At 36.4% G+C, this 10,635-nt stretch overlaps 1 protein-coding gene and 1 pseudogene across 1 annotated transcript; both read left to right on the top strand.

Annotated features, from left to right (window-relative positions):
• The window catches only part of LOC145776957 (uncharacterized), an 868,661-nt pseudogene that overhangs the window by 164,961 nt on the left and 693,065 nt on the right, over window positions 1-10,635 (top strand).
• Window positions 2,835-7,861, top strand: LOC145777405 (peptidyl-prolyl cis-trans isomerase 6-like). The gene is made up of 4 exons (XM_082588775.1): window positions 2,835-3,200; window positions 4,760-4,933; window positions 6,477-6,699; window positions 7,368-7,861. The coding sequence occupies exons 1-4, from the start codon at window positions 2,835-2,837 to the stop codon at window positions 7,475-7,477; spliced, it is 873 nt and encodes a 290-aa protein (XP_082444901.1). The 3' UTR covers window positions 7,478-7,861.

Below are 10,635 nucleotides of genomic sequence, written 5' to 3'. Positions count from 1 at the left end.
ACAGATGATACACTGATCCATTGGTTTAAAAACAGATCGAAATTACCTATTCTCATGCTAATCTACTCTGTAAAGGACCAATAAAAAACAGACAAGCAAAAACAAACAGTAGTAGGCTATGTTGACACGCTACAGTAGCCTACTATTATGCAAAAGCACTGCATCTTGTTTTGTTTACACAATTTAGCAAAATTGCTTAATGTACAATTCTTCTGTTGCTTTTCTATGCCGTGAGATATTAACTATTGCATCCGAGGATTAAATATTATCCAATAACGCTTCTCCAGCAGGCAAGCTTCACTGCAAAGTTGCATTTGTAGCCTATTAAAGTGCTAAGTGAATAGTTTAGTCATATCAATGTAACCTAAATAACAAGAGAATTTATTCTATTTTAAAAGATCTATTATCTTTAGGAAACAGATTACATTAGTTATCAAACAACCTGGCAAATTGCCACCTCCAACTTCACTTCTGCATGGAACGTGGCTCATGCTCTGTATATAACAAGTTCTGTTTGCTTGGTCTACGTGATTTCGAGCTTGCCTTTTTTGGGCGCATTACCAAGATTCGAAGAAACCTCTTTGCCTTCTTCCCTAAAACTTTATGTATGAAGTGTCATTTATTTGTATACGCTAGCGTACGAGGAAACAAGGGAATCTTTAAATAATTTAAAAATAGTAAATAACTTATTGGGTGTGAAGTGTGTAAGAAATATCGCTGTTCTTGCTATTTTTTATTGATTTAGTTGCATCAGTCACAAAGTCCATAGAATTAAAATACACAAGAGCTACTATCATGAGTGTAGTCGGGAGTGAGGGGAAGGGCAATTGCCTCACCTCCAAAATATTTTGAATAAACATTTACCTTCTGTTACAGCATCATTTGACAGAGTTTTACTATGGATTTAGGCTAAAAGTACTCTCAGAATGGGCAGTTTTAAGTAGTTATTTTTAACTTACTGGAGGAGTCCTCCCCATACCCTCTCTGGGTGCTTCGCTTTCGCAAATTCGTTGCCGGGCTTAGTAACATGCACAATAATACACATTTCCCTACCCCTTAAATCTTTTTTTGTCAGCTAGGCTACGTCTCAAATAAAAACAGCATCACTCAGGCTACATCAATCAGCATAGAAAATACTGTTGTAGAAAGCTAAAAATGTGGAATTATAATACCATTCAGATGACAAGCAACGCAACTATAATATGCACTCGACTGCTTTGTATTTTCTCCACAATGATCTGATTTAAACAATCATTATTTTGCATTTCAAGCAAATATAGTCTAGGCCTACTACTTAACACTTTCGTCTATTCAAGCTTCAACGAAAATGCAAGAATGACAAACTGCGTGTCGAACTTCTTCAAGAATGCTTACTGCCAACTTGTGCTCTCTACTGACACCAATCCGATGTTCTTTCAATTGTAGGCCAGACACATTTGGTCGCCACTCAGCTACACAATTACGGTAGGCACTTTAACATGCAGATATCCAATCCACCACGAACCAACCAGATGTTACGTTGTCTGTCCAATTGTGACCATTCCAGCATTCAGCCAGAGACTTGATTATTACTTTGAACTTTGTTCGGTAATTACAGAAGAAAAAAGAGTTATAGTAGTGGTAAGAATCAAACCCACGTCAATGAAATGACTAGCCTAACACCGCCCTAACCCTCTGCGCCAAGCCAACCGATGGCAAAGCGATGACTTAATTTAGCTAGAATTTGCGTTTTTTCTTTGTTCTTTCTCAACGCAACCTTGATGACGTCATGAACAGCGTAGCTTCTGATTGGTTCGTGCTGGATTGGATATCTGCATGTTAAAGTGCCTACCCACAATTACAGCGTTCTTTAGTTAGTGTACCGTACCATTAACTAAACATAAAAGGAATTTAGGAAACAGACACAAATTGGGCCATTGTAAATGCAAGACACAAACACATTCTGGGACACCGTCCGTGATTGACATGTTTCTTAACCATTCTCAAATACTTTTCTTGCCATGCTTTTCCTTTTACCATATTAATTAATCCTTGAATTGTGTAAAGGTAATTAATATACAATATACAAAAAGCTTGATACTCCCTGTGATTTTACTGAGGCCTTGCTTCTAGCAAAAAAACTTAGCCTATGCATTAGATATGGGCACTGGGCAGCCTACATCTACAGTTCTTGTGCAAACTAGTACACACAGTCATCCACACAACCAGTGGTTCTTAAACTAGGCGATTTTTAAATTACTGGGGGCAAAAAGTTGAAAGGGGCAAGAGGAGAAGAAAAGATAAAAATGAAGCCTGAGTCAAACGGGGTTAGAATCCATAGGATTTAGAAAAGTAAAAACGCAGTGTTTTGTTTTTCTTGAAAGCACTTTTGGCAGCACATTATTCCAAACGCTTAAATTATGCGACAAGTGTCACCTCTAGTTATTGCCGGCACACGAGTTCTTTTCGTAATGGGTTGCTATCATAACATTGTGGCTCCGCCGCGTACACGCTGGGTTCTTTTTATTGGATGTCAAAATCACGTGATACAACTTAATTACGTGTCGGAGATAATGTAAGTTCCAGCATAACAGCTTTTTCAGAGGGCAAGCATTTCGTTAAGTTTTAGTCAACACATGTTTTAATATGATAACTAACTTACCAAAAATAGTAAAGTTGTTCATCAGTGATCATGAAAAGAAAAGTAAGATATCCAACAGAACAAACATAGGCCTACAATAAGCTAATAAGGCTTATAATGTAAACGTTAGGGTTAGGATTTTCAATAAGGTCAATTACATGAATTAATTTTTATCATTTGCTTAGCATTGGCACTTATTACGTAATCAACAATCATGAGTATACAAAAATTAAGTGATGAAGGTCAAGTATTGCGAAAACGACAAGGGCAAGAAAAAGTTGATGGTGAAAAATCAAAAAAATCGTCTCCAAAAAAAGCCAAAACTAAGACTGTGCACAAAACTTCCCCTCAGCGGGAGCAAAAGAGAGAAAGGAGACGGGAAAGAATGAAAGAAAAAGATAGAAAGAATTCAACTTACGTTATTTCCTTAGCCTGGATGAGTTTCCTTCGTATCTGCAAAGAGCACTTGGTGCTCTCTATTCTCGGCGGTTTAATGATTCTATTGCTTGTTACTCTCAATCTGTGTGTTGATATACATGCAGACAGGCATCCTTCTAAGCATCCCAACGTAACAGATCACGTAAGCCATTCTTTCCATTATCGCTTAATGATTTTTCTTTAGCAGAAGTTGTACTGTAATCTGCTCAAACAAGGCACCACCTTTAAGATCAATGCTGTAATTATTGACCTACAGCTTGCATGCGTTGGCTTGAAATAATAGCACACGACTCTGCTTTTTACAATCAAACTCATAAAGCAAATTCCAATTCGTTTTGAACAGTTGGCTTACTGGTATGTTGTGACGCTGTAAATAGAAATGCTAAGTTTAAAAATAAAAAGTGACACAAAAAAGTTGCAACCGGTTTCTCCTCGAACGGTAACTGAAGAACAATATCATTCGATCACCCTTGTGCATGCATGCGAACAACTTTTGCTTTAAACCGTGTTTGGTGTAATTGATTGGTCACTACGAATGAAGAAACTGCGCAATGCAAGGGGTACTTTTTGACCCTGGCCCAGTGTGATTGTAGGGACCTGAAATGAAATCTTTCCGAAGGGAAGTTGAAGAAACGCCACACATATTTTAGCTCCTGCGTATTTTGGCGGTGTGTTGTTTTGCTAGCCCATGAATGTTATTGGTACCGGGCCTAAATTAGTCCCTCAACGGTCTTGGCTAAATCAATTGATAAACAATCTGCTCTGCAAACAACACCTATGGGATCAAGCGATAGTGGCTTAAATTTACTTATGAGTTTAAAATCTTACGTGCGTTCAAATCTGCATGAGCATCGCAGTGTAGAACAGCCTCTATTCATCTCTACATAGAGTTTGGAGTGTATTACTAGTAACATCACTTTACAATGGGCACACTTGACACTGTCAGTCTTGAGTGACTGAGGCTGCTATGTCATTAGTTAAAGTCTACAAATGTAATTTGGCCGAATTGTCAGGGAATTATGCCTCACAAACGGATATACCAATCAACTTCACCACATTGATTTAAAAGCGGAATTTCAGCTGTTCTATGTGATACAAGTAGAAACAAGAAAACTTACACAGTTTATTGATCTGAGTAGAATAATAACGCATAGAAAACTTGTGTTACAACTTTTTTTTAACTCTAGTGGTTAGTCTGCGGTTAAATTTCTCCGTTAGGAGGTGATACGAAGCTCATTGTGAGAGAAGAAGTTCAGCTTGCTCGTATGCTTGCCATTCATATTTAGCGGCCTAGCCTACGACATGTAACTACAGTAACGTTAAAGGTTCCAAAAATCACAGTCGTCAATGTCAAAAACACTGCTTGTAAGTTTAAAAGTTAATGTGAACTTACAAAAATTATCTATTTAATATTTCAGTAAAGCAAATTGTCAATAGAAAAAATCAATTATAGTAGCTTGATTATTTCATCCAAGTAAAGAATTACCGATAGTTTAATCAACTGTTGTGACTTTTTGGATAACCTACTTAGAGTTGTTTGAATTATTTATAGGTTGACACTTATGATGAAAAAGTGAGTCCAATATCTTTAACTTTCACAACAAAGTTTTTCACTTGATAGGATTATAAAAGCAGAAATTTCTTAGTAGGTTAAGTATAGTCTATCATGAAAGTGTTTAACATTTTAATCATTTTTATTAGGTGACTTTCGACATTGAAATTGAAAGAGGACCTTCTGGAAAACTTGTCTTTGGTCTTTACGGGAAGGACTGCCCCATGACTGTGAAGAACTTCATCCAGTTGACAAACCACGACAGAGGATATGGCTACACTGATTCAGAGTTCTTCATGGTCATGCGTCAACGAATGATTTTGGTAAAGAACGAAATTAATTGAATTATTCCGTTGTTTTTATTTCTGACCATCACAGTTGCATGCTGCTAAAATCATTTCACGTAAAAAAGCATCTAACCAAGTTCATTTACAAATTCTCTTTAGAACGCATGTTCTTTCTTTGCTTTGCTCAAGGGACTTATGCACGGACTTGTTGTTCCATATTGCATTAACCTTTCGCCTAGTTTGATATGTCGACAATTTTCAATTAGGCCTACTAGAAAAAGGAAATGGCAACCGCAAGAGTGACTAAGTATCGTTTTAACAAGCAAATTTGAAACCATCTGGCAAAATGCATGACTACATGAAGGGATGAAAGACAGATTCTAGACTCGTTGGGGAAATAATCGAAAATTAAGCTTTAAAAGAATGGTCTAAATCCGGCTTAGTTTCAATTGTCAAACTGTACTGCTGTTACTTTCCTAAATTTTATGCAACAAAATTTAACTAAAAAAAAAACTACACGCATTGGGCTATTAATGTATTAAACTGAATGCCTATAGGTCCACCACGCGAATCTAATTTAGCTATTCTTGCTTATATTACGGTGAAAACCTGATGGAGGTCTACGCATAGCCTATACTACATGACCGCATGCCCATAAACATTAGGCATACCAAACATAGCAATATTTATAGACCAGTAGCCAGTAGCGGTTCAAACAAGCAAATACAGCAGGGTTGGGGGTCTGAGGGGCTTCCATTCCAAAATATTTTGACAATTTTACGTTATTAACCTATAGTTGATGTTTGTGTACTCTTTGTGCCCTCATTAAAAAAATGTTTTTCGAAATGTTTAATTTAGGCTACATTTGACCAAACTCATCAATAAAAAATTTGATTTTTGTAGCAGTTAGGTTTGATCTCAAATCAAAATTATTATTTTTCACGGCTACTGAAGGATTTCAATAATAATAATTTATGGGTTGACAAAGTTTTGCATTGTCTCGTATGACGTTGTATAAGCTATAATCTTTAAGTAAAATTTCAAAAATCCATTCAAGGTGTCTCTAATGACACTCTGCTTTTCTCTGGGCCTATAGTATAAAAGGTACATTTAACATAACCTACCTCTACTAGTTAAGTTGATTGTTAACTAATTGAGTGAGCAATGCGTTCACGTTGGAACATTGCATTGTTTTCTTAGTTTAGAAGAGCACTTACAAAATTTCTACCCTTTAAATCCACTGTTGAAGCCACGCGTTTCCCAATGCCGCTAGGTTAAGGGAATGCCATTGAGCGAGCAATTCGAGCAAAAGATTTTTGCGGAAGTGGAGAAAAATTTTATTTATTTTTCAGTTTTAAGGGGCACATGGGTGCCATCTCTCTGTACTGTTAGTAGCCTAATCCGGGTATTCTAAGCTTATGGCATACCTTTCTTGTTACAGATCTAGCATTGGACATAAGCCTAGTTTATGCTTTTCTAAGATAAGATTTCACAACTTTTCAATCGTAAATTTGAAAAGATAAAATGGCTTTTCTTTGAAAAGGTTTTTTGATCTATCATTAACTTGCTTCGTTTATAGGGAGGAGATATTGTCAACAACGATGGCACCAGTGGAAAAAGTGCTCTTGATGAGCCTTTTGAAAGTGAAAATCTGAAGCTTCGGCACAAAATCAGAGGAACAATCGGAATGCTCTCACTGAAGAACAACGAAGAAAGCAAACACACATCTCAGTTCTATATATCTCTTGGTGATCTTACACAGTTTGATGGGGACACAGTGATTATTGGACACTTGTTGAAAGGTAAAGTAGAGAACATATCACTGCATGGTCAAACGTTAAAATGAATAGTTTTTTTTTTTGAGATCTCACTTGATGCTGGAATTTACTGTATAGTCAGTTTTGCACTTTGTACTTTGTCAATACCTTTAAAATATATAGCCATTTACTCTGCGTAAGTTATTTTTTGTCTAAACAAAATAAAAGTCTGTTGGCGACAGCAAAGCACAGTTAATATGCAACTTCAAAGATCTTAATGGTGAAAGCTTGATGAGTGCTTGCAAAACTATATTGGAGTATCTTATTTATGAAAACGCCATATTAGCTATATTTTATGATTGGAAAAAGGTTTATGGTATGATTATAATCCACAGCTGATTTTCAGCACTGCCACTGTCTGGTGAATTTTGTCTTTTTAGTTCGGTAAATGCTAATTAAAATTTGTTATTTTCACAAACCGATAGCAGTATTTGGTACAGCAGTTTAAAAAAGTGAACATAAAGCCTTTTTGTCTCTTAGATATCGTTGTTCGCGTGTGATTACGAAGTGTCAAATGATAATGGTATAAAAAACCGAATATTACCTTCAGAACCCTTTAGTAAAAGCTTAAATGCTTCAAACCAATTTCCTCTAAGTTGACTGGGCTGTTAGTTGTATTTAGTTGTATTGTATGATCTTTTGGTGTATTTTAGGGCTGGAGTATTTGGATATATTGGAGCGAGCCCCCACTGATGAAAAAATGAGGCCGAGGAATAAAATTACGATTAAGAAAACAAGTCATCAAGCGGTTTCCACCGAGTAGCGTATTTTTAAAGTAGTGTCTGCTTACAGAAAACGTCAACATGTGCATAGAGAATGACTGGGTATTTAACGGCTTTGTAAATAACGAAAGTTAGCTGCAATGCAATTTAACATTTGCAAACCCATGTCTGTGATGGATTTAAACACTTCCTATTAAAAATATTCTCGCTGTTTGTCCCAATAACCTCATATAGCGATTAAGGCTATAGATTGACAGCTTATCTTGACCTTCTAATGCAAGCAAAGGTCATTTTACAAAGCATAGGCTAAATCCAGCAAAGCTTGCCCTTTTGACATAACTTTAACTTCTCTCAACATTGAAAAGATATAAAAAAGGCAACTGATTTCATCTGAACCATATCATACTGATGGTTCACATATTGTATTGAATGAATATCAATAAAATTTGCTGACGAAATAAATTGCATGCCACACTCGTGTCCAAAGTGCAAGTGCAAAGTGGATACTGGATACCTCAGCCAAAGACTGACACAATGTTTATTAGTCCAATTATTGTGCTGACACACCTTTTCATAGTTTTCCGGTACCAAACGCATGCTTTTTAATATGTGCAAGCTTGTACTCGATGTTTGGAGATAGTGAACGTGATGGCAAAGAAGAAAAACCTTTGTTCCCACCTTTGGATGCTATTAAGTGTCTTGCTATACATTTGCATACTCAGGAGCCGTGTCTAGTCGGCGCCCTTTCGAGGGTCCAACAAGAATTCTCGCCAAACGGCTGCGCAACCTAAATGTGGAAAGTGTCCTCCAACTGCAAAACTATGAGTTTATAAAGAGAGCCAAACATCTAACGCTGATTGGTTGATTGTGGGGGTCTTCATCCTCCGACTGAGAAAAAATTTTTGGAATCTTATTTCTTTCAGTTTTAATAAGCTACTTGTCACCTAGATTGACAGAGAGAGATTTTCACTTGTTACTGAAGTATTTCCTGCACATTATCTCACACTCCGAGAGTTGAAGTGCCATTCCTTGATCTTGCTTCTTCTCTCGCAAAGCCACGCGCTTATTAAAAAAAAAGTCAAACTCAAACCAAGAACTAGTGTATTACAGTTCAATACTTCCGTAATTCTTTAATTAGTCCTTATATTAATAGCTAAGGGAGAAAAATAATTTTGCAATTCCACAGAATTTTAACAACAAATTAATGAGATTGAACAACATCATTAAAACAATACAAGAAACTAACTTGCATATTGATTTGAAACGGTTTTGGTAAAACTCTATGGAAAATTAAAAAAAAATGCCCTCACCAGGAAAATTTTCTAATAGTTACTTCTAAATGAAAACAAAGATAACTGTAAATACGGTACAATTTAAATGACTATGAGAGATATTATAATTTGCAATACTGTACTAACAAGCTGAGTTCAAACAAATGAAAAACAGATAGCTATCAAAGCTGCTAAAAGCTAATCTGTTACAAGGTATTAGCTAGAAAAGAGTGACAAAACAAATGTGACATTGCGAAAGAAAATGAGCGGTGACAATAAGAAATCGAAGCAAACGACGCCGCAAAACAACACATGTAATACACGTTATATTTGTGTCACACAAAAGTTCCTTATTTTTGCAATCAATTTGATAGCGGCAGACTCTTTTTTTGATTTTTCTAAGCATTTTTAGCATGAATAGGGAATAGGTAAGGACTTCTTTTCTTTGCACTACTTTGTACTTTACCGCCATATGGGTTGAAGAGGTAAGCTGTGACGAATTCCACAACGGAACAAAGGAACCACCATTGGGGTTCGGTAACTTTAGGTTTGTGCTAAAAAGTCAAAACACAACTGAAATGGTCTTTCAGGCGGTATTTTTCGCTCAGGTGATAGCCTAAGCTTCTCTCTCGCTAAGGATCCGCTTCGTGCCTTTATGTTACATCGGCATGTTGGAAAGCCTAAAGCCCTAAACCCTAAACCGAAAAAAAATACAAACTCCTTGTTTACAAGAAACCACATTTATGTGAACCAATAGCAGTCATTGTGAGAAACTTCTCTGAAAGGTCAAGCATTACAAAATCTGTGGTCAAAGTCAGCACGTCAGTCAGTTTCCCATGATAATGATTGAAAGAATATTTGCTTTAACCATACAAAGCAAATAATGTCGATGTAGCCTACAAATAAGAAGTTTGAAGCGCTAGTTTTGTAGATAACAACAAGCTAAAGCTTAGAACTTATTTGCGATGTAAGCTACAGTAGAATGGCTCAGGTTATCAAGTTTAGCTTCTGTGTAATTAATATCATAATATGTTGAGATTATGCACTGCAGGTTGTTAAAGTCTGCGTGATGCAAGAAACTGGGCTATCGTAGATGGGTTTCAAAATACTGTTTTCAGTTTGTTAATAAAAATTTTAATAATTTTGTTAATATGTTTGTTAATAATTTTGAAAACTCTATGCCAAATACACGCATTTCAAGAGAAATACTTGACCAGCTGGGTTTTGACGCTCAGTTACAAAGTAGCCTGTAGTTGCAATTGGATACAGCAAACATTTCATTTACGCTTCATTATTAAACTTGCTGATCAAATGGAAACTGTCTTTCAACAAGGTTTCTAAGAATATGCTTTATCCACATGTTTTATTCCACAGAAAATATACAGGAAACTACTTTCCAGAAATTCCTGTTGAAGTGCAATAAAAGCTTCTACTACATCCATTGCATCCTAAACGTCTGAAACTGAGATTGGATTTATTTGCACTCTGATGAAAAGAATATTCGCTCTTGTGAATGCTCCCGATGTTTCTGCTATGATGGCATCCCAGGTCACACAATTTTCGGTTTGACCTTGCTTTACTAAATTGATGACTCGGTGACTGAACAAGCTCGTCATCAGACAAATTGCTAGCTAAGCACATTCAGTTGCGTAAGCAGATCAATTTTACAGAGGAGGGCAAGAAAAGGGCAAGGCTTTTTTCAGGAAGAAGGGGCAATATTTCCAGAGACGTCATAAACGAAGGCCCTTTAAACACTAAACAATAATTTACGATAATGCTTTTGACTGGTCATACGCACGTGCGTAGCTAGCAAAATAATTCATGAAAGAATAATGAGTAGCCAATTGTCGCAGATACATGGGGAGTTTGGAGGGCCACCCCCAGAAATTAAAAAAATACCTTAAAATTGCGCATTCTGGGTGCACTTG

This window comes from Aplidium turbinatum, chromosome 9 (genome assembly GCF_918807975.1).
Source record: "Aplidium turbinatum chromosome 9, kaAplTurb1.1, whole genome shotgun sequence".
NCBI classification, from domain to species: Eukaryota; Metazoa; Chordata; class Ascidiacea; order Aplousobranchia; family Polyclinidae; genus Aplidium; species Aplidium turbinatum.
This window is presented reverse-complemented; position numbering and strand designations above follow the sequence as displayed.

Coding starts and splice junctions, on each gene's coding strand:
- LOC145777405 (XM_082588775.1), top strand. CDS start 2,835: ATGAGTATACAAAAATTAAGTGATGAAGGTCAAGTATTGCGAAAACGA. Junction 3,201..4,759: donor ATCCCAACGTAACAGATCAC/GTAAGCCATTCT, acceptor CATTTTTATTAG/GTGACTTTCGACATTGAAAT. Junction 6,700..7,367: donor TATTGGACACTTGTTGAAAG/GTAAAGTAGAGA, acceptor GGTGTATTTTAG/GGCTGGAGTATTTGGATATA.